A 24,533-nucleotide genomic window follows, 5' to 3' on the forward strand; every position below is an offset into this window, starting at 1 on the left:
TACAAACTTCCTATCACAGTAAGAACCAGACAGGGACGATGGGGCACAAATTTACTCTCATTATTAGAAATTACCTGACGCTAAGGTCCAGATGTTGCTAGTAGTGTCATCCTCATAGAGAAAAGATGACATTACTGTAAATTGAAAGAGCAAATTTCTGTGCTACACCATATAATCTTTTCATGCTTTATAAAGTTAAAACAGAAGAAATGAGACTCATTTAAGAATCTGATTATTTTGTCATCATCACAGAATGACATATTAATTGGGTAGTAAATTTGCAAAATGCCCTTATGAATGCAAACAAAATGTGTCTTTTATAAATTAAGTAAAAAACAGATGCCTGTTTCTCACACAAAGTTCCTTTCTGATGCCGTCAGAGCCGTACTTTTTGAGAGAGTGAGTTTTGGCAGATGGCATTATAATTCAAATAAAATGAAATAGACTTCCAAGTACATCCATATTTTCTTGTCATATGAGGGCCAGAAGAATTTTTAGTTTCTAATGTTTCTGAGTGTCCTCATAAATATAACCTGTGTTATTACATAAATACTGATGATTACATTATGACTCTAATGTTAGCTGGGGTGCTGTATGATGATGTCTTTCTGTACAACCAAAGCAGATATTCACTACATCTATTGCAGACCAAGGAAATGCAATACGGAAAGATTTAAAAACACTGAATTTAGACTCTTCCTGAAGAACAGTGTGGAAATTATTTCAGAGTTCTGGAGCATGCATCATAAAGGGGATGCACAGTTGGCCAGATCCTTCTTTGCTTGTGGCTCTTTCCATTTTCTCACCAATATTTAGGAACTGAGAATTCTTTTTTCTTTTTTTTTTTTTAAGATTTTATTTATTTATTTTTTTGACAGACAGAGATCACAAGTAGGCAGAGAGGCAGGCAGGGTTGTTGCGGGGGAAACAAGGCTCCCTGCTGAGCAGAGAACCCAATGCGGGGCTCAATCCCAGGACCCTGAGATCACGACCCGAGCCGAAGGCAGAAACCCAACCCACTGAGCCTCCCAGGCGCCCCAGGATACTGGGAGTTCTAAGAGAGACCGTCAGTAAAGGAACCCTCTCTTCAAAGGGATTCCAGCTCGACCACTTCTCACCCTCATCAAAAAGAATTTCATTGGGCAAATAAATTAACTGCCTAGTGCAGTAAAAGAATATCCCCCCATTCCACATAGAGTTGCCATGAAGATCAAATGAGAGGATTCATGTAAAGCACTCAGCACAGTGCCTGATACATATCAATCAGTTACAGCTGATTTTAATACTTCTGTGGTGCTAAAAACTAAGGTGAGATGGGAAAGGGTATAATTTGCCCATGGAAAATGTAAAAGATAACATCCTGGATAGATTGGGATAGGAACATAAGTAGGATTTATCAAGATTAAATGCCATTTTTTTTTTTTCAATGTAGAGTAAACTCCCCTCAGTAAGTAGAGTTGCCAGGTAAATGTTGACTCCTATTTTTTGACAAAGCTCTAGGGAAACTCTCTGTGAAGCATCTACCGTCCACCCCAATCCCTCCTATAAATGGTCATTCTTTCATTTGAACACCTGTACATCCTTCTACCATAACATTCCCCAATTTATAGAATTTCTCCTACTTACCTATCTCCCTGTAACTATATAGGCACACCTCATTTTATTGTGCTCCACTTTATTGCACTTCAAAGATACTGAGGTTTCCTGTTTTGGTTTTTGGTTTTTGGTTTTTGGTTTTTCTTTTTTACAAATTGAAGATTTGTGTACCCTTGCATTGAGCAAGTCTGTTGGTGCCATTTTTCTTTTTCTTTTTTTTTTTTTTCTTTTTTTTCTTTTTTTAATTTATTTGACAGACAGAGATAACAAGTAGGCAGACAGGCAGGCAGAGAGAGGGGAGGGGGAGAAGCAGGCTCCCTCCTGAGCAGAGAGCCTGATGTGGGGCTCAATCCCAGGACCCTGTGATCATGACCTGAGCCGAAGGCAGAGGCTTTAACCCACTGAGCCTCCCAGGCGCTCTGGTGCCATTGTTCAAACACACTTAGTGTTTTTGTGTCACATTTTGGTAATTCTCCCAGTACTTCAACTTTACCATTATTATTATTTATTATGGTGATCTGTGATCAGTGATTATGACTGGCATGATGGTTAGCATGTTATAGCATTTTTAAAATTAAGGTATGTACATTTTTTCAGACATAATGCTACTTCACATTTAATATACTACAGTAGAGTATAATCCAACTTTTTTATGCACTGGGAAACTAAAAAAATTCATTTCACTTGCTTTATTAAAGTATTCACTTTATTGCAATATTTGCCTTATGGTGTGTTCTAGAACAAAATCCACAGTGTCTTCAAAATATGCTTGTATACTGAACCCCTTCTGCAGAAAAATTTAATCTCTAATTCTTAGCACAGTATTAAATAAACCTTGTGCAAATGAGTAATGAATTTTGCAATGTTCAAATGCAGAATAAAGAGTGAATAATATAAAATAAATGGCATTGATCCATATCTCTCTCCACTACCGTAAATATACAGCCCAATAGAAGAAATGGAAATGAGGCCAGTGGGATATGAAAGTTTCTTTCATGCCTATGATTTTCAAAATAGTCTCATTTTTTGCATGTATTTTGCTGAAAACATGTGATATAGGGCAACTTCTCTTATAATAAATTCTGTGTCTAATAAGAGTTTAAATATATTGCCCCTAGGAAGAGTTTGAGAGAAATTTGGGATCTGTCTCAATAAAAGATCATGTCTAGGTCTCAAATATACAAGAATAAATTTGGAAATGTACATGCGTTATTGTTTGCAAAATTAAACTAAGAAAACATAAATATCTTGCACAGTATCATGTCATCCATATTATTGTAAAATATAAACAATGATAGTATTAGTCTCATTATTAAAAGTACACGATATCTGTAAAGGGGAAATAAAAACAACCAAAAAATCTGTGTTACCAAAACCAACATGATTAAAACTCTAATGCCTATTTTTCATATTCTTTACTAAAACATTTTCTTTAATCCCAACACCTGTGGTAGGGCAACAACAAGGTAGGAAGTTACCTTTCTGGAACATGGCCAATATCAACTCTTTCTTCTCTCTCTCCACCCCAACCCAGCGCATCTGGAAATATTTGAAATATGGGGCAAACACTCTCACCACAAGAATACCTCACCAAAAGTTGAATTAACATTTGTGAAAAAATAATAAAAAATAAAAACTTAACATATTAAACCTAACATATTAAAAAATAAAGAGCATAACATAGCATAACAACACCGCTAAGGTATTAATGTCATAGAAAGTCAAAATTTCCTGTGCTTCCCACCCTGAGGTTGTTCTTCAGATGCAGGTTTATGACCTTTTATCTTTCCCAGTGCCACAGTGGACGCAGGCTCTCATTTATTCCTTCAACAAATTCCTGTGCTGAACATTTAATATTAGATTTGGGGAATACAAAGATGAGTAAGATATGCTCCCTGTCCTCATAGTTTTTCACCCTGAAGGAGAAGACGCAGATGGTGATGACGTAGTCCGCAGAACTCAGTATTACGAAGTCTCTTTTCTCAGTAGTATACTGTATTCTTCTTCTCTCTTTCTTTGTTGCTTCTTTTTCTTTGCTTCCCATGGAATCCTCCTCAGTCTGTTGTGTGATGTCTGGGCTTCCTGAGTTTTCCAGCTCTCCCCTCTCACTGTGGAACATGGAACTTCTAAATCACAGCAGCTTTAGGACTATCTCATGTGTATTTCTATTAGTTTGCTGAGTATAGTATACTAATTTTCAACACCAATAAAGTAACTTGCAGGTTCTTTGTCACCTTTTGTTTATTTGCCAGGTGGAAAAAATAATCTTTTTTCTAACAGTAATTCTAAAACACAGACTTCTCTTTTATTGTCAAGTATTATCTCTGAGCGACAATAATTGATCTTTAGAAATAGATTTTTAATCACAAAATTTTATTGAAAGAAAAATGTCACCAGAGCAAACAAAGAGAATGTCCTAATGAAAATATCACTATTATCTTAATTATAGTTGTTACTTCAAGGGCTGTATTTGTAGTCCTGATGTGATTTTCATTTGTGAATAAAGAAACTAATTTTTTTGAAGGGAAAAAAACACTGAGATGTCTTTATGCAGAAATAAGTACCATCGCTATTTCGATACAGTTTCTTGTTTTCTTTTTTAAAAAACCATCTCTGAGCACTTGAGCACTTGAACTCTGATGCATTTTTTAAAGAAACTATTTTAAATGTGTTTGTACTTTGCTTTTTTTTCCCTAACAAAAAGCCGGAACGTAGTATCTCTGGAAAAAGTCACTTATATGTATATCAAATAGAACATTCTAATCAGACATAATTGTATTTGTCTTCAAATAGTTTTCCTTATGAACCCCAGTTGCCTCCCTTTCTACCAGAGTATCTTCTTTATAATTCAGGTCCCTTCTCCCACCACTCCAGCTCCAGCTCCACTGCTAAATGTCAGTCTTCTATTTCTGAACCCTCAAGGCAAGTTTGCATGGGAAAAAAAGAATGAAAGGGATTCATCTACTTAATAATTTTCCAGTCCACATTTTCCACACCCACTTTCATCACCTGTTTTCCGTATTTCAGAAATTTCAGGAAACCTCCTTCTTCCAATAATGAGGCAAAACCACTACTGATTGTTACCTGCCCTAAACTCTAAGTATGGACTGTGGGTTCCCTCGGCACCCATTATGCCATCAGGTGCTACTATGGCTGCTATTACAATTACCACTGACAGCGATGATGATGATGGTGATATGATGATGATGGTGATGATGATGACGGAGCAGCAACAGTAGTAGTAATAGTCATAGTGACATCTAATGTTGATTGAGTGCTAAGCACGTCCGGTACTCTACATTTCTATTCCTTATAACATGGAGCAGTAAAAAATACTGACGCTTGTCCAAGAAAACCCAACATTCAAATCTGCTTTGTCTGATGCAAACGCCTATACCATTTCTGTCAAATGTATCTATTGAAATACTCAACTTGATTTTGACATAATGCTATTACAGCAGGGTTGGTATTTGCAAACTACAACTCATATGTAAGCAAACTTTATATACTGTAATTTTGTATAACTAATCATTTGCTTTGGAGCCTTGGTTATTTTGCTGGAGGATAAGAAAATTTGAACCTGCCAACTTAGGGCCTTTTTCTGCCCTTTTTGTTTAAAATAGCCTTGTTGAGGCATTGGGGGAGGGGAAGGCACTAACCTGCCAATATTAAAGCTCAAATTCTCTATCAGATTTTTCCCCCAACAGATCTCTTCTTTGCTCTCATCTAAGATGGAACCATGAAGTAGATGAGCATGTATCCCTGTGGTAATGCAGGAGGGTCTGGGGTCAGAAGCTGTTCTTGGTCTTTGCTGGTCTGTTTCAGAACAGCTTACATCTGCCCAAGTTACAGTTCTGGCCCTTGTCCAGAGTTGTGAGGACTCTATACCCTGAGTCCTGTCTCCAGGGGCTTTCCACCTCCATGTCCTACTCCCATCCAAGGTGAATGGAAGTCAGACATCGATTCTTAACTCTTCCTCTTTAGATCCCCACTTAAGTAGGCCTAAATTTCCTAAAATAAACAAGTACTTAAATAGAGGGAAAGTCACCCATTGAGAAGCGTGAAAAAGAAAGGTATATTAATATGTGGACTATATGCCCTGTGTGTAGCAGAGGTGATTCTGGCAATGCTAGCCTTTCCTCAGAGAAGAATCTGAGACTACAAGTGAAAATGTCACCTAAGACCCTGACCCAGCTATCATATCAATTAATACTTTAGTTAGTGCTATTCTGTGTGCAAATTAGTATTTCCAGTGCTTTTTACCTCAAAAGGCTGCTACAGATTAAAAATGATTGAGTCCCTCTATTAGACCATTCGGCCCTCTAGTAGGGTCTGTGTGTTGTTTCTGCACAGTGTCCCTGCTGTTGAAAAGTTTGACTTTTTAAATGTTGAGTCTTACAAAGTTGTTGAATCCCACATATCACATTGTCACTGCCTGTGTGATTTCCACACAGTCCAGTGTTACCACAGGTACGAATCACGGCTCCACTTGAGCCTTTCACATTTCCTGAAAGCCTGGCTTGTAAGTTAAACATGCCTTCAGGGCAGCCTAATTTGTGGGATTGACTGGCTTTTTCCATGCCAGAGAACCCAAGCTCAGACTGACTCTGACAGCTTTATAAGAGTAATATTTTTCATGGAGGTGAAACAGTTTCCAAGATTTTCCCTGTTTTAGGCATCGGGATACCTTGCAGGCACATCAGCCATCATGTTTTCTATTCTAGGTCTTTTTCTGTAGATAGCATTAGGAAACCGAACCCTCAGCTTTCTTTTTATGTTTCTCTGTTTCCTTCCACTGTGATGCAAATCAGTAATGCAGTACCTGCTATTAATTCCAAATCTCCTATTTAAAAAATATTATTATATCATACCTCCTACCTTATTTTTTAGATATTTTTAATAGATTTTATTTATTTATTTGACAGAGATCACAATTAGGCAGAGAGGTAGGCAGAGAGAGGGGAAGGGGAAGCAGGCTCCCTGCTGAGCAGAGAGCCCGATGTGGGGCTTGATCCCAGGACCCTGAGATCATAACTGGAGCCAAAGGCAGAGGCTTTAACCCACTGAGCCATCCAGGCACCCTTATTTTTAAAATCTTATCAAAAGGGACTTTTTGTTCGATTAGGATGAGATTTCATTTCCGTATCCCTCTGTCTAATTCAGTCCTTCTGTCTGAGAACACTGCAGAGATGGGCCAGAGCTAAACAGGTGAATATTCATAGTCCATCACAGCAGCCAAATCATTGGGAGGAAAAATGTCCTGCCCTCTTTTGTGCTAGGAACTTACTAATGACCTTTCATTCTGTTTGTATGTGGATTAGGAAATTCAGGATTTGCATTAAAATTGCCCCACTTCCCCCTTTTAACAAAACCCCATCTTTGAAGTGAACACTCATATATGAAGGCAGTACCAGTACAGTCTCTATTAATAGGCACTTGGTTGCTTTTTGATACTGGCTGATATTATCATGACTTGAGATTAACTGTAACCTAACTGAAGGTGTATTTGTAACATTAATACCATTCACCCACCTCAAATTTGAAGATGCTTATGTCAGGGCCCCTGGGTGGCTCGGTCAGTTAATATCTGACTCTTGATCTCAGCTAAGGTCTTGATCTTGATCTTATGGCATTGAGTTCAAGTCCCACATTGGGCTCCACACCAGGAATGGAGCCTCCTTAAAAAAAAAAAAAAAAAAAGAGGTTTATGTCCGGTCAAGACACAGTTCCCTACACTGTATTGCCAAGATATGGTGGGGTGGAGACTGTGATTCCAATATCTCTACTTCGGGATCTAACTAAAATAATCTGGACAGGAAATTATTTTGGCCAATCCCCCACACATCTGGCTATATAAATATAATTTATTGTCTGTATGTGGACATTTTTGTCATTAAATTTTAATAGGCAGCAGTAGCACCTTAGATTAATACCAGGTAGGGAATCAGAAATCTCATTGTTACAGTTACACTCTGAATATTCAACTTCCTCCTTTCATGGTATGGGAAAAGCAGTTCCCTGCCTTATTTCTCAACTCTCACCACCTTTGACACTCAGTGGTCTATCTGTGACAGGTACTGCTGAGAAGTATATATTTTTCCACCTAGAACAAGTATAAAACAGAGCACTGTGAACTTGGTCAGACTGCCTATTCTGTTAACGTTGAAAACCATCCCACACCACAAATGGAAAATATGGAAGCTATCCTCTTGTCCTTCCTCTTCCCAGAAAATGTTGACAATTAGTATTTTTATTGATTTTTCCCTTTCAGTGTCCTTTTCAAAAATGTATATGAACTACTACTTTGTTCTGGCAGAAAAATCGCAAAGCTCAGTAGACCAGATAAAGTGAGACTCTATGACAACCCCACATCACCCCGATTTGACAAATACCCAGATTGCTTATCTGTAAAGCAGGCAAGTCCCTTAGGATCCATGAGTGTCATAGCAAGAGGAAAATGTTGCTACTATCTAATGGCGTGTAGAACTGTCACAGTGCTTCCTTGCACCCAGGATTGGTAGAAGGGGCCTCAGACAGCACCATCACAGAGAGCTTGCTCATCCTTCTGACGTTCGTTTAGCAACCCCAGATATGGGCTCAGTCTGATCCGTTTCACTGGTCTAAGTGGCATTTTCATTAAACAATGCTCTGAGGCTGCATACTAAGTAGAAAATGAAATTAGGGCATATTCCAAAGTAGAATTCAGCTCATCTAATATAATAAACATAAGTAAATTTTAAATTTCATTTTTCCAACTCTTTAACTGGATTGATGTTCAATATTTAGTTGTCCCCAGAGATTTTAAATAGTAGAACTTCCTTGTATATATCAAATTTATTCAATTTAAAAAGACTGTTCCAGTAGAAAAATGACATCTGTTGTGTGAATTCACCCCAAAATACCCAATTGACAAGAGCGGTGCTGACTTACTGCATTAGGATTATTTAAATCAATAGTAATGAATTATATCCATGAAATGTAACAATCTGTGATTCCAAGCTCTTCAAAAATTACCTGAGGGTTTAGGTAGAATAAGATATACATGTATTTCTCCTAGTTGCACATATTATAAAATATAATGAATTAATAATTAGTGAAAGTATTTAAAGGCTGGCTCTGCCTGTACCATCAGTTGCATGGATACTAAGACTCCGTCCTGCACTCTTATACCCTAGCCTGCTGCTTCCCTCTAAGTAGATAAGCAATAAACATTTCGTGAATGAAAAGAGGGGCTCAGAATGTTACATTATGAGAGCTACATTAGAGAATGCCATCAATGACTGATTGCAAATTTCACTTAGACGAATACATCCAAATCTCATCAAGAACACTTTAAGCACAAAACCATAGAATATCCTATTGAAAGCCAGTCGTTTCAGGGGCATATAAGAAAACAGCAATCACAACCACCACTCAAATTTAAAAAACAAAAACAAAAAACCATGGTAAAATGTGGCCATTTACCTTAGCTATTTTTTTTTTCTAAATCTTTAAAATCTTCACTGATAATGGACAGTGGAGAATTAAAGCAAATTTTTAAATTTTTTTTTTCCTTTCTCATAACCTGTCTTCTTCTTGACTCCCTGGAAAATGGTGGCTAAATAATTCTTAAAGCCTCCATTATTTATCAGTGTTCACTCCGAGTCAACAATTAAAATATAGAGACTATTCTAGCATGGGAGAGCCTAGTATGAGCTATTTAGCTCCCAGACCTCACACCTGTCTGCACTCCCCATTTGGAGCTGGGCAACCCATGGAGCAGACCGATCTTCCTGTTGGGGAAAATACAACCAATAAGGAGGAAGGACTCTCTCTCTCTCCAGCCTCCTACTGTGGGCCTGACCTCTTCCCTAAGCTTTTCCTCTTCTTAGCCTCATCAGCCAAGATTCATCTCTAAATAAGACCTTGCATCCTGAAGCCAAAATGCCGTTCCTAGCACCACAAAGATGGCAAAACTCTGATAGAGCCTCACTGAAGAAACAACCTGCTTTGATCTACCTGGCTTTTGTAACTTGACTACTGCGATAACTTTACACCTTACGTTTCACTGAAAGCCAAATGCCCAGTGTCTGCAGTAGTTCTGAGAGTATGATGATGACCTAGAAGGGCAGATTCTCATAAAGAATGGAATCCACTCTGCAGCCTTCACAACGCCCAAAGAACCTATGGGCTCTCCTAAGGTCACTGTCAGTTTAAGAACAGTTATTCATGGGGGAGAATTTCACCAGACCTGTTCTTTCTAGAGACCTCTGCCTCCCCTCTGAATTAGTAAATTCTAGTCTGGCCTTAGGTCTAAATCACTACAACTAGTGTTTGCCCCACACCATACTCTTGAAACTTTGTTATTGCAGCTTTTTCTTTCAAAAGAAACCTAAACTCCAGACTCACAGGCATAACAACTAATGTAAATTAATACCAGGATTTCCAGTCTCTATCAGGAAAGCATACTAAAACTGTGCGGTGTTATAAATATAGTTATTCTCCTTTTGAACCTCAATGATATTTTCTTAATGCATTTATCTTCTGGGGCTTTGTATAATGAAAACTTGATCCCCAAATCTATAATTCTATAATTTCTCTAGTACTTGCCCCCTCCTTTTTTTTTTTTTTTTTTTTTTTAAATAAAGCCTGCATGGTTAGCAATTTTATATACAGTTTGGTCCATTTGCTTTGTTTGTATTCAATTTCAGGTTATTTTTTTCATCTTGTTTTATTTAATTTTTGTTGTTTTGGTTTGTTGTTTTTTTTTTCCAAATAAATGTATGTCAATACATGGTTTGTAAAGAAGCCTTCTTCCCTTTCCTAACCCTTGACTCTACTGTACATGCCCACCTCCTTTAATTAAACAGTTTCTTTAGTTTCTGGCTGTATTTCTTATGTATTTTTTTTTTAAATAAGCATAGGAATGTTTTTGTTTAGTTAAATATCACACAGATCACTACAGCAGACACTAGAGATTTTTCTTACAGGTTTTGCAGCTCTGTAATGGTGCACCCTGTGTGTAGACTGTGTTTTGGGTTTTTTTTAAAACTTGTTCTGACTGGATATTGAGCTTGCTTCCATAGTTTGCTAGTAAAATAATACTGCAGTGAATAACTTTGTACATTTGTGGGGATTTTTTGTGGTTAAAATGGAAACTTTAGAGAAATTTCTTAGAGGAAGGATTGTTGGATCAAAAGGTAATGTGTCTATTTTATGCCAAATTCCCCTCAAGAGAGGATACACCATATTGATCATCCACCAGCCTGGTGGGAGAGAGCCAGTTCCTTTACAACCCTGCTAAAAGAGGGGTGTCCTCAAGGTTTTTAATTTTTGCCAGTCTGGTAGGTCAGGAGTGGTATAGCAATATAGTGTTGATTTGGAATTCTGTTGTGATAAGAGAATTGGTCATCTTTTCAGGTATAAAGGACATTTGTGAATACTTTGGTAAACCGTCTTTCCTGGCAGTTGCACACTTTTCTATCAAGTTTTTAGTATTTTTTTTTCCTTTTTTCCCTTCACTTTTTAAAACTTCTTTATGGGGATGCCGAGGTGGTTAAGTCGGCTAAGTGCCCAACTCTTGATTTCAACTCAGATTAGGATCTCAGAATTTTGAGATCCAGCCACAAGTTGGGCTCTGTGCTCAGCAGGCAGTCTACTTTTCTCTCTCTCTCTCCCTCTCCTCCTGCCCCTCCCCCTGCTTGTGCACGGACTCACTCTCTCTCTCAAAATAAATAAATAAATATATAATAAGCTAAATAATATAACATAAAAAATGACATAAATTTTAAAATAAATGAATTAAATAAATCTTTAAAAAATAGAAGTTCTTTTTGAAGGACAACAGCTTTTTATCACTAATAATATGTTACAAATCTTTTTCTCTCGGTTTGTCATTAATCTTGTCACATTGACTTTGATGTTTTGGACTGTACAGAAATTCTTTGTTGCTTTTATGTACTCAAATTCACCAAGTTTGAATCCTAGGAAAGCCTTTCCTCACATCCAATTTATAAAGGAATTTATACCTACTATTATCACATTGTTTCATTCGTTTCCTCCCCATTTGGAGTTTAGTATGGTATACTAACTAAAAATCTATCTATTTAAGTTTCTGCATCTTCACTGGGTCCAATCTTGATAAATTCTATTTTTCTAAGAAATTATCCTTTTCATTTAGATCTTCAATTTCGTTGGCATAGGTTTGTGCAACATATTCTACAGTTTGTATGATTGTTTCCCTGTGTCCTTTCTTACTTTGTTCTATGTGACTTATCTTTTAATCCTAAATTAGTATGGGTTTTTTTGCTTATTTTTAAAATGAAACAACATTTTGGTTACTTTTACTACTTTTCAGTTATCTAACATGAATTTTTTCTTTTATCTTTCTTTTTGTGTTTTTTTTTTTTTCCTTGAGAAATTCCTTTGTTGTTCTTTTTCTAGCTTTCGAATTAGGAACTCACCTTCATTATTTTTATTCATATATATGACATAAAATTTTCTCTGATCACTGTTTTAACTATACCTGACAGATTTTGCTGCTTAGTGTTTTCATTCTCATTGCTTCTAGGAATTTGACAATTTCAGTTTGCATTTCCTTTTTGGCACAAAAGTTGTTTATTTAGAGTTTCTAATTTCTAGATGAAAGTTCTTTTGATTATGATTTTATTATTACTGTCTAGATTGTATTGCATTATGGTCATTAATGACTGTATTAATTTCTGCTTTGTGGAACTTATTAAGACTTTTTATAATGTAATATGTAGAGAGTTTTGGAGAATGTTCTGTGAGTACTTGAAAAAAATATATATTCCCTATTATGGAGGTATAAAACTAGAAAAAGAGATGGGGGGAGAACGAAAAGATTTCCTTAGTTAATTATATTACATTTAGTTCTTCTCTATGTGTCATTTTGTCAGTTTGACCTATCTTCAGCTGGGAGCAGTCTTAAATATTTGTCATTAATGTATTTCTATTTCTTCTCACACTTTCTATAGTTAGAGTTTTATAAAGGTGGTTTGTATTATTTATCATACAGATAGTTACCGTTATATCTTCATTATGAATTACGACCTTCATCGTTATAATGTTCCTTATTCTTTTTTCTTTAAGATTTTATCTATTTATTTGAGAGAGAGAATGAGAGGGAAGAGCAAGAAAGGGGAGAGGTCAGAGGGAGAAGCAGACATCCCACCGATGTGGGACTAGATCCTGGGACTCTAGGATCATGACCTGAGCCGAAGACAGTTGCTTAACCAACTGAGCCACCCAGGCACCCCTAATGTTCCTTATTCTTATTAATGCTTTTGACTTGAATTCTAAAATCTGATAGCAAGACTATACCTCCTGTTGTCTTATTTCTTTCTATCTGAGTGGTATATCTTTGTCCAAGCCTTTACTTTTAGCTTTTTTGAGTAACTTTGTTTAAATGTGTCTATTCTTTACAGGATAAACTGGGGTTTTCCTTCATAAGCTAATTAGAAAATCTTAAGAGAAGCAAATTGTGTTCATTTCTATATTTTAACTGTCATTTTATGTTATATTTGTTAACAATGTCATGTTCTAATGATCATGGTTTTTTTCTCTGTGTAGTCTGTTTTCTTTGGGGTTTTGTTTGTTTGGGTATTTAGAACAGCCTATATTTGTGTTCTGATGTTTACCTTCATACTTTTATAAGGCCTTTGTTCACTTGCTAATTTTAAGTGGTGTTCTATACTCCCACCTATTACCAAAGCAACAATTAATCCTGTTCCCACCTTTGTTCTGCTCTGATATGGACAATTAAATCTATTGAATGATTACTATTAGTCCTTTTCTTCACTCATCTCTTGGTTGAATTAAGGTTGGTTTAATTAAGTGGGGTACTTCAGGAAGTTTTCTTGGAGATGGTACTCCCCTGATTTTTTGCATATTTTTTAAAAAGATTTTTTTTTTTTTAATTTGAGAAAACAAGAGAGTGCAAGAGAGAGCATGAGTGGGGAGAGAGATAGAGGGAAAGGGAGAAACAGACTCCCCACTGAACAGGGAGCCTGACACTGGACTTGGTCCCAGGAACCTGAGATCATGACCTGAGCCAAAGGCAGACGCTTAGCCAACTGCACCACCTAGGTGCCCCAGTTCTTACATATTCTTAACACGTGCGCGCATGTGTGTGTACATACATGTGTTGGGTGTGTGTGTACTGGTATATATCTTGAAGTTGTTCTGGGACGATGTTCCAAGTACATGGGGAGCCATTTCAATAGATATAGTTATTTTCTTTTTGAATTATAGTTTCAAGTACTGGTTCTGTTTTCCTTTTCTTCTTCATCTTCATCCTCTTCCTCCTCCTCCTCCTTCTCCCATTCTTCTTCTTCTTCTTTATGTATTCCAATTATACGTATACTGGATTATCTTTACCCTCTATATTAATGATTATTTTCTGATTCTTTTTACCTCTTGCTTATTTCATTTTGTTCTCTTGACTCTTGTCATGTCTTTCCTCAATGATCTCTATTATATTTTCAATTGAATCTATTTTCTGTTAGGCAGGTTGTAATTTAGTTAGAGTCTCAATTTTTTTTTTTTAAATTTATTTTCTGATTTTGGTCACCTCTATCTTTATGCTTTTTGTCTCTTCAGAGCTTTTAAATTTTGATTCAAAAGGGTTTTCTATGTTTATAGATGCTTGTTTCAAAATATCTTGAGATTCATTACAATTTTCTCATTTGTGTTTTTGTTTTTGTTTTCTTTTGATGGAATGTAGCAAATTTCCATTTGCTATATTATTACGACTCTTATTCTTGATTTCTTAAAGTATGAATATTATCTGCTATTTTCTGTTGATTTCGAATTTTTTTCATAGACCAACTTAACAGTTTTATACAAGCGAAAATAAGTTATTACATTGCCAGTTCAGGAGCACCCTCTTCTGTTTCTTTTGTGAAGTACTGATTCTTTAGTGAATAACATTTTTCCCCCCAGAGAGAGTACTTGTATGTCTTATTGTCCTAGAATTCTCTTTTAATTTCTACTTCATGCTTCTTTCCTATCATAACCAAATTTCTAAGGGCCATTTCCTCCATTGACTCAGCCCCCTCTTCTTCTTAAGCAGAGCCTTCCCAAGACTCCACTTCTCATTCTACTCACTTGCAAACCCCTTGCATTCAACCCGGCAGCAGCTGTGTTCTGATCAACCATGTCTGCTGTCAGCATTTCCCCATGCAGGATAGGAATTTATCATTCCGAGAGTGATTTTGTCTGTTTTTTCATCCTCCTTTCCTGGGCCCTCTCCTTTTTTCTGCAGACTCTTCACCTTTCTGATTCAGAAGGGGCTGACTCTGCTGGTTTGGGACATTTGTGTCTCTACTTACATGTAACTTTTGAGTTCATTGTATTTCCTTTCACCTAATTATGTTGTAGGTATGCATTATGGGTGGTTTTATTGCTCTCTTAGTGGATAGTTATGGCTTTTCAGGACATACAGAGAAGTTAAAATTTAGATGTCAGCCTTTATAGTATAGAAGCCCAGCGTACTTCAATAAATAATTTGAAGGGAATGATGATGATAAATAGATAGATCAATGGATGGATAAGCATAGACTTAAACAGGTTAAGAGGAAACTGGAGTTGTATATTTCAAAGTTCTTGGCACATACTTTGCTTCCCAGTTCTTACTTTATGGCCAGCCCTTTTCCCAGAGCTCTAGTAATATAAAGAAAAATAGTAGGTTAATCACTTTTTGACCTTCGAGTGGAGCTTGCAAACTTAAACCAAATACGACTTTTTCTGAGTCTTTACCAGACTTTACTAGGCAGTATTCTTTTCTTGTGCCATGCCCTCCAGCCACCATTTCTTGTCACCATCTCAAAGAGATTGCAGTACTCTGCCATCTTTAAGTTAGCGTTGCGAACGTTCACATCTGTATTTGCTAGCTTTTCCCCAAAACATTATTGAGTGCACATTTCTTCACATATCAATATTGAATGGATTTTGTTAAAAACCAGAATGTATTCAGAATTTACTTTTATAATTACAAATGCATTGTTGAATATAGGAAAAGAAGAGACAAAAATACAGTAAAGTTTATTAACTTAAAAAGTCATCTTTTGTTTATTTTATTCTTGCACAGTATCCTTCTCTTCCTTTTTTCCTATAAAAACTCACACTGAGGACTCTTGTGTAAACTTACTTATACTCCTAATGACTACTAAAACTCCTACGAAGTTCTTGGAAACAAGTTATATGTAACTTTTCCAGAAAAATTGAATTATATTTCCTAATTCGTATACTATGTGTACAGCAAAAATCTAATGAAGATTGGGGAAAAGATTTTATTATGAGTATTAGCAGTTACCATATTGTGTACTATACACAATATTACTTGAACTACGGAAATTTTATATATTTATTTTTATGTTCCGTTGTAATGTTGTTACCTCTAAAACACAAAAGCAAGAGTCTATATTTTAAAAGGAAAAAAAAGTCCGCAAAAGTAATATAGGGTTAAAGGAAATGGTTTCTCACTTCTGGTCTCTGTTCTTGTTTCCAATATTTTAGTACTTTTTATGCTTCCTGAATTAATCTGCCTTTCTGGTTTTGGAGAGAATTTTAATCTGCCCAAGATGGGCCTCCACACAACCTTCTATGAGTTAACACAACCCATGCTGTGGCTCATATAGTACAGTGCCCCCAGAAAAGGAACAAAGCCTGATTCCAGATTTTAAACCTTATCGTATCGTATCTTCTAAGATTTGAGATGCAGTAATACTTTAAACATAAATGTATTTACCTAGTTTCTCCAGGAAGCAGAAAGATAGGCAACAGGGGGAAAAAAAAAAAAACCAAAATGATAGAATAACAAAATTAAGTCTCTTGGAATTGTCTCTTGAAAAAAATTCAACATAATATAAAAAATGAATACAAATACAAAATCCTACATTCTTGTTTTGTTTAAAAAATCAACATTATTCAGTGAGTTCAGTGTTACACGTATTGGATGGAATATTAATGAAGTGTGAGTAGAAGTCATCTAATTGATATGGAGAGTTGGTAAAATAGCTTTTTTCAGTGTTCATTTTGAAAGTATTTTAGACTTCCAAAAAAATTGCAAAATACCACAGTGTTTCCATGTACCTCTCACCTAGCTTCCCTTAATTTTAACATCTTTCATAAGTCCAATTACTGAAGCCAGGACATTAACATTCATGTAGAATATTAACTAATCTATAAACCTTACTTGAATTTTGCCAGTCATTCCATTAATGTCCTTTTTCTGGTCCAGGACCTTATCCCACAATGCATTTAGTTTCCCTGTGTCCTTCATACTGTGACAAAACCTAGTCTGTTTTTCTGTTTCAGAACCTTGACACTTTTAAAGGGTACTGACCAGTTCCTTTACGGAATGCCTCTCTATTTGACTTTGCCAGATGTGGCTTTGTTTCTACCAAAAGGACGCAGCTGCCAACCATACTGGATTATTCTGTGGGTGGATTCTTGACCTGAGGGTAACTGTTACCTTGATCTTCTGGGTCAAGTAACTTGAATCTGTTTTGAAGAAAATGAGCTGGAGTCATGAGTCCTTTGGGGAAACAGGTCACAGAATTGAGAAACTCCGAGATCAAAGTAGTGCTCTCAGTGCTTGAGATAAAAAAGGAACATAGAGTCAAGTATGGGGTGACCATTCCAGGACATCGGCAGGATGAGCATGCAGAAGTAGACAGTCAGTAGAAAAGAAAGAAGATGTACACAATGAAATGGAACTGAGAGAAAAACATAGACACAGAGAAAAGTGGCTTCGTTTAAAAGACTAAGTGAGTAAGATGAAAGGGAGCTTTCTGAGATACCCTAAGGTAATGTATCCTAGATTTCTTACAGCTGTTACAGTATCCAGGTCCCATTTCCAAAAGAAATACTGTCCTTGGATTCTACAAGTTTCCCAGTCCCAGCTGGAAAACTGCTTCTCATGAGATCGCATGAAAGAGTGTTGGTTTTCTGCATTGAAAATGGGTCAAACAAACAGAAACAAGCAAACAAATACATAAATTGGAAAGAGCAGATAAGTAAAAAAAATATAGCTTGGTGGCCGGGGCTTGGTGGGTGTAACTGGGTGCCTCTTTTATCTTTTGCTCCTCTGGCAGTCTGGACTGACTACAAGTTAATCTCAAGAGTAACACAGACTTGTGTGATGGGAATAGCTCATCACTGAATTTGCTCCATAGTTCCATGGCCTGAAGAAAATCTCAATTAAAACAGTTTTTAATGCAGTATTAGCCTTGTTGATCTCAAGTGTTTATTTTCCCCAGCTGCACAGTAAATGTTACTGTTTCATTAGTGTGACCTTAATCATTCTCAAATGTGTCAGGTATTGTTGAATACAGTAGTCTACATAACCCAGGACCTGAGAGCGCCAAGCTACATGCTTGCCTAATTGGGCAAGAGGTACAAAACTGGAAATTCTTTTTCTCAGTTGTTAGCTTACTTTTAAAGAGAAGCAGTTGGTTTTCAAAAACAAATTCAAGTCCATATAGTTCATTTTCACAGTGAAAGGTGAATCTTAACTTTCTTAACTTTCATCATCTAGATATATACTACCCGGCTTATAATCTTAAGTATATTTTATGACTTGACATTTTATGAGTGCAGAAAACCTTGTGGTTTTTCATTAACATTCTAGTCTTGACCTTTCTTTGCTACTCAAGAAAACGTCATTAAGGGGAATACACACATACACATATGTACATATTCATACACACAGAACATTTTATTCATTGGTGATAGAATTGTGTACCCCTTCTGCCACATTTACAAATGAGCTGATCTATAGATCTGTTACTGGGTTCTTGTAACATTCATTCATTCATTCCTTGCAGAATATTTGAAATGAAGTGAATAACAGCCTTTTTTTTTAAAGAATTTATTTATATATTTGACAGACAGAGATCACAAGTAGGCAGAGAGGCAGGCAGAGAGAGAGGGGAAAGCAGGCTCCCTGCTGAACAGAGAGCCCAATGTGGGGCTTGATCCCAGGACCCTGGGACCATGACCTGAGCTGAAGGCAGAGGCTTTAACCCACCGAGCCACCCAGGCGCCTCAATAACAGCTCTTTATAACAGAAAGTTAAGAGTTACAGTGTATTGTCTTCTCTCAAAATAAATAAATGAAAAATTAAGAAGTTAATAAAGTAATTAAAATGCAGGCTCCAAATTCAGACGTATGAGTTTAAAAATTGACCCATTAACTGTTAGAACCTCTTGGTATCTCCCTTTCCTCATCTTGTAAATTTTGAGGGTTAAGTCAAGTCAAGTCAGTTTTGAGGATTAAGTGATTTATTTTTCATAATGTAAGTAAAACAATGCTTAGCACATAGCGTTTAGCTCTCATTATGTTTTGCGGTCTCTTCTCACCTTAGCCCAAATGTCACAGAAAATATAAGAAAAATTAGATTGCAGTTCATATATCTGAAATAAAATTTTAATAAAATTACTTTCCCCTCTCCCCCAAAAATGTGAGACATGGAACACTAATAGTGAAAATGCTTGAAATACTTAATACTTAGAGTATAAATGTTTATAGCATATATTTTGTCTTGGAATGCATTAACAATTTATTTTGGAAATGTGGAACAAGCGAGCAAACAAAATTTACTGATATGTAAGGCAAAACAAATCAGATTCCCCCTAAATTCTGAGGAATACTTTCTGGTGGCAGGTAGGGCAGGATGCTACATCAATAGTTTGCATTGCAAATCTATAAAGATAAAGAATCAATTAACCGTACTTTTGCAATGCATTGCTTAGAATCAGTAATTTACTCAAAGCTCAAAGATGAGGAATAAGTGAAGAAATAGTTTACATTATAAAATAGGATTCTAAATCTTTTTTTATTCTAAAATTTTAATCATGAAATGTTTTCATCTAACAATACCAATAAGACACAGGACTTGAAAAAAGAAGACACAAGACTAGTCAGGTAATATTAACCATGTTAGCTATATATTAGTGAATATGATTGTTTTACAGTCATAAGATGATATTAAACCTGTTATAATTATGCATTCATGTATTCAGCCATATTAATAAATAGTCATAATATCAGTTGCTATCCTCTGTATATTTTTCTACTTAAGCTGCTTAGAAAGGGCCCTCAGCAGATATCTGTCAAACGGATTCTTCTTTTTAATAGCCAAATTCTCCAATAGCTTGGGGGATTTGGTGAAAACCATCTGGACTGTTATTGTCTTTAATCTAAATTAAGTGTTGTTTATGCTGTGCTAGACAGAGTGTCTAAATTGATATCTAAATTGGTTAAGACCTCTAAAAGCAGAATATAGGAATTTTAAATTCTGAGTTGCTAGGGCAAATGAGTTAACACATGGAAAGCCCACTAGTACCTTGGTCATTGTAAATATTTAATAATACTGTTGTTATCATCTTGAAAGAAAAATTTCTTAAGGTATTGTATGTTTATGAAGACATGACTAATGTAAGAAAAATAAAGTCATAGTCTAGACTTCATGTTAAAACAAAAAAAGAAACACTAGAAAAATATCTTCAGTATTTAAGCTAGGCTCCAGTGACAGACCTATAAAGGGAAACACTGAGAAATTTACCAAATAATATTTAAAACATCTGTGTTAATGAAAATGTTCAACAAAATTAAATCTAAACAAACTTCAAAAACATATATGCAACATGTGATAAAGAATTAATATCCTTTATAAGTAAAGAACTCTTAGGCATTGATTTAAAAAATGAGAAAGGTTCAAAAGAAAAAATAATTGCCTGAGGGTAAACATATAAAAAATGTTCAAACCAGCTAGCAACCCAAGAAAGGTGACTTAAAACAACTACAGGTTGCTATTTTAAAATCAGTTTATTTGGTTTTTAAAATAATAATGCACCAGTACTTTTTCTGCATATCCAAAAATTCGAAAGCTCTAAAAACTGCCTTTTGTAACTCATTTGGCATCAAAATGTAACCTGACTTGGACACTCTGGAAGGAGAACTGTGCTATCTGATACGAAGTACTCCTTATTTGTGCCTTTTAGTGCAAATCACATCATTTTGGTTGCATAAATAGTCACGTGTTTGATTATAAACTGCTTCCCCAGACTCTGCTTGGAGTGTTACGGGAAAAGTAGGCATTTGCATCGTTAACTTCTGAAAATCAAAAAAATTCTTAATTCCAAAACTAAATGTCCCTAAAAGTTTTGGCTGAGGAATTGCCGACCTGCATTTAATATGACAGTGCAGAAAAACAAAGTCATTCAGAAACCCCCCCAGTAATATTACAACCTGCTCTATTTATGAGTGGGACAGTGATACTCTGGCAATTTATATCAAAAGCCATAAAATGGTGTATGCCCTTTATGCCAAAACTCTACTTCTAGAAATTTATTATGACTAAAGTACTTGGAAAGTGATGAAAGGTGTAGGTTTTAGTAAGTCCAACATAGATGGCATATAATAGGTAAAAACTGGAAAAACCCAAATACTCAATGACAGAAGAGGTGGGTTCGAACAGTCTCTAGCCACACCTCAGACCACCGCTGCACTGCTTTTAAGTGACGTACAGTAATGCTCATTCACATTGAAGATGCCTTTGGTTATCTTGTTAGGAAGAAATATTGGGCTTCAAAAACAATATGCACTGTATGATGTAATTTCTTAAAAATTATTTGTAATTATCTATGTTTGAAAATATTTAAAGGATATTCACCAAAATATTAATAGTGGCTATCTCTGGATGGTCACAATGCAGATGTTTCTAATTTTCTTTTTATAACTATGCCTTGTCTACGGTGAACATGTGTTATTACTACAATAATGAAACTTTAAAGTTCATTTAAATACATCATTTAAAACATGCCAATATATCTGACTTAGATTCCAAGTTCTCTCTCTATATATAACTAATATCTATCCAGAAGAATGTAATGTTCATCATATTTATAGGAGTTAATAATTATAAAGGCTCAGTGTGTCCGTTATCATATGGTTTCACTTATTTGTAGAAATTAAGGAATAACATGGAGGCCATTAGGAGAAGGAAGGGAAAAATAAAGGGGGAGAAAACAGAGTGGAGATGAACCATGAGAGACTATGGATTCTGGGAAACAAACTGAGGGTTTTAGAAGGGAGAGGTGTGGGGAGATGGGTGAACCTGGTGATGGTTATTAAGGAGGGCACGGTTGCATGGAGCACTGGGTGTTATATGCAAACAACGAATCATGGAACACTGCATCAAAAACTAATGGTGTACTGTATGGTGACTAACAGAACACAATAAAAAATGGATTTAAAAATTTTTAAAAAATTATAAAGGCTCAGTGTATTTGGAAAACAGTATCATAAAACAAAGCCTTGTTTTCAAATAGCATGCTTTTGCCTATAGAAGCATCTACAGTATTGTTGATATTTTAAAAGTGTATGTATGAAAATTAGCCATGAAGAATGGGAAATATGAACCATATTGCCAAGGCAAGTGGGTTTAAGATTTTAGACTTTATGAAAAAAAATATGCCCAGAGAGTATATTGGCAGCATTCAAATTCTGACTCAGGTGGAGAGAACAGCAAGCTAACCATCTTGAATCGTGGGATGTCAATTGAGAATTTATAATGCCTTTGTTTCAGTCATCAGAAACAGTTTGCAATCCTCGGAAATGTATTTTGACAATATGATCTTTATCCTGAAATACTCCTTTTAACAATACAAATAAATAAGAAAACTGTATGCACTTTCAGGAAAGCAATTTGCCTTCTGGACTGCCTTGAGTGGTGATAACACGAGGACGTGCCATCCTCTCGCTTGGCGTGCGATAAACAGCCAGACCCAGCAGTCTATCTGCAGAGGAGAGAGCTCTGTGTTTTAAATGCCAATTTTCAAGTCAGTGCTTCTTGTAGTTTGTACAAATATATGTCAGAAATTTGGTGCTGACTCTGAATGCTTTATTCCACTTTGGTGGACTACTTCTGCAATCCGTGAACAATTAAATTAGATTACCTTTTATTAGAAATTGTGATATCTGTTGCATCTTTACTGAAAGAAATAATTCTTTATTTTTCAGAGCTTCCGTATGGCTGGGAAAAAATCGATGATCCCATATATGGCACTTATTATGTTGAGTAAGTCTCTAAGTTTCCTACTAATTTGTTACTAATATGTGGTAAAACGGTTAGTATTTTAGTTATTGAGCATGCATGGCCAGCTGTGCCCCTACCTCCCTTTCATTACTTGGAAGTGTCCGCAAAGACTCCAGGAGCACCAGCTAGCTGTTTCTTCCTTCTCCAGCTGTGGCTAATTTGTCATTCTTTTCCTTTGACTCATGATTCTAAAACACCAATTGGAAAAGTGTTTCACACTGTCCTCTAAATGAGTGATAATTAAAGATATCAAAGTAAGCGCCCTTCGTTTTGCAATCAAAATGTTGGGAGCTCACTAGTTGTGCCAAAGAGATGTTCTATTAAACTAGATTTCAAAACCAATTAAATGAAGCAGCCATACTTTCCAGTGGAAGGATGAAATAAAATCTAGATTTTTCCCCCCCCTTTTAAAGTCCCATTTCAAGTCAGTAGTTTTCTTTCTGTAGATTAGACTTTTTTGTTACCTAATGGAGGTCACATTGCTTTAACGTATCTTAGCATGTGAGTTATCCCTCCAATCCATTATTTTGTTTCAAATAAAGCCCTCCATTAGGGATTCAATTATATAGACATGAAGGAAAATCAAGTAGTATTCATAATTTCCAAGAGTTAAATATGCAGCTTACTTTTCTAGAACCCCCTCTTCTGATAGAGAATATAGAGAATTTTTTAAAATTCTTCATTGTAATGTTAATGTTATTTAGGTGAATAGCAAAGCCTACACATTGCCTACGAGAAGTGTACTACCCAAGAAATGCAGAAACTGAAGAACAAAAGGTGTTTACATTATTTATCAAGATCTATCTCTGTTTTCTCTAACCACATTCTGCTTAACAGTAATAATCTAGACGGTGAAGGGTAGGAGATGAATGGCATTATTGCGAAATTGTGTTGCTAACAGTGTTCAGTCACTGAGCTTTTCCTAAGTGTCCAGCCCTTCTTTGTGCTGGGGAGGTACTGGTGGGTAAGGCTTGTGGGCTTCCTGTTCTTGAACATCTTTCTCATGAGCTTGGATACTCTGAACACCATCTTCATTTGGAAAAGCCCCAATTTTGGCAGCATATCAGTCATTTCCAGTCCAGGTAAATTCACCTCATTTACCACATGCAATTTTTTTTTTTTTAAGATTTAATTTATTTATTTGACAGACAGAGATCACAAATAGGCAGAGAGGCAGGCAGAGAGAGAGGAGGAAGCAGGCTCCCCGCCAAGCAGAGAGCCCGATACGGGACTCGATCCCAGGACCCTGAGATCATGACCTGAGCCGAAGGCAGAGGCTTAATCCACTGAGCCACCCAGGCGCCCTGCAATTTTCTTCTATAGTATGTAATACTCCAGTGTCAGGTGGATGCTCAGTAGATGCAAAAAGTAAAATAAATGCCTGGAGGTGTCACTAATTGCAAAAATAAAGAGACATCACTTGCATATAGTTATGAGAAAGGCACCTTGGTTCCCCTACACTGCTAATCAATAAAAACACACATATTTTAATAATAATATAGCTGCAGCTTCTGGATAGATATATCAACCTTACCAGTTTCCAGGAAATGCTGCCTAGTCCTACGTCACTAAGTCAGGCTGCACTATGCCTAGACTATTACACCTGATATCTGACGTAGTTCTATGTAAGGAAAGAGAACTGAGGGACGTGACAAACCAGATCTCATGTTTAATACACTTCTTTGTAGAATTCATTGAACGAGATTTTTTTTTTCTTTAGTCTAGATGTTAGCAAATTCCAGTAAGCCCCAGATAGCAAATATTCTGGGAGGCCTGTGACCTCTGTCACAGCTATTCAGCTCTGCCCCTGCAGCTTGAAAGCAACCATTAGACA

General features: G+C 36.1%; 1 protein-coding gene across 8 annotated transcripts in view; it reads left to right on the forward strand.

Annotated features, from left to right (window-relative positions):
- MAGI2 (membrane associated guanylate kinase, WW and PDZ domain containing 2) overlaps positions 1-24,533 on the forward strand; it is a 1,338,391-nt gene that overhangs the window by 986,718 nt on the left and 327,140 nt on the right. For all 8 annotated transcript variants that reach the window (XM_032304940.1, XM_032304942.1, XM_032304941.1 and 5 more), the window contains one exon: positions 22,624-22,681. In XM_032304940.1, coding sequence (XP_032160831.1) covers positions 22,624-22,681 — 58 coding nt within the window. The remainder of the gene's footprint in view (positions 1-22,623; positions 22,682-24,533) is intronic.

Source organism: Mustela erminea, chromosome 11, assembly GCF_009829155.1.
Source record: "Mustela erminea isolate mMusErm1 chromosome 11, mMusErm1.Pri, whole genome shotgun sequence".
In the NCBI taxonomy this organism is placed as follows: domain Eukaryota; kingdom Metazoa; phylum Chordata; class Mammalia; order Carnivora; family Mustelidae; genus Mustela; species Mustela erminea.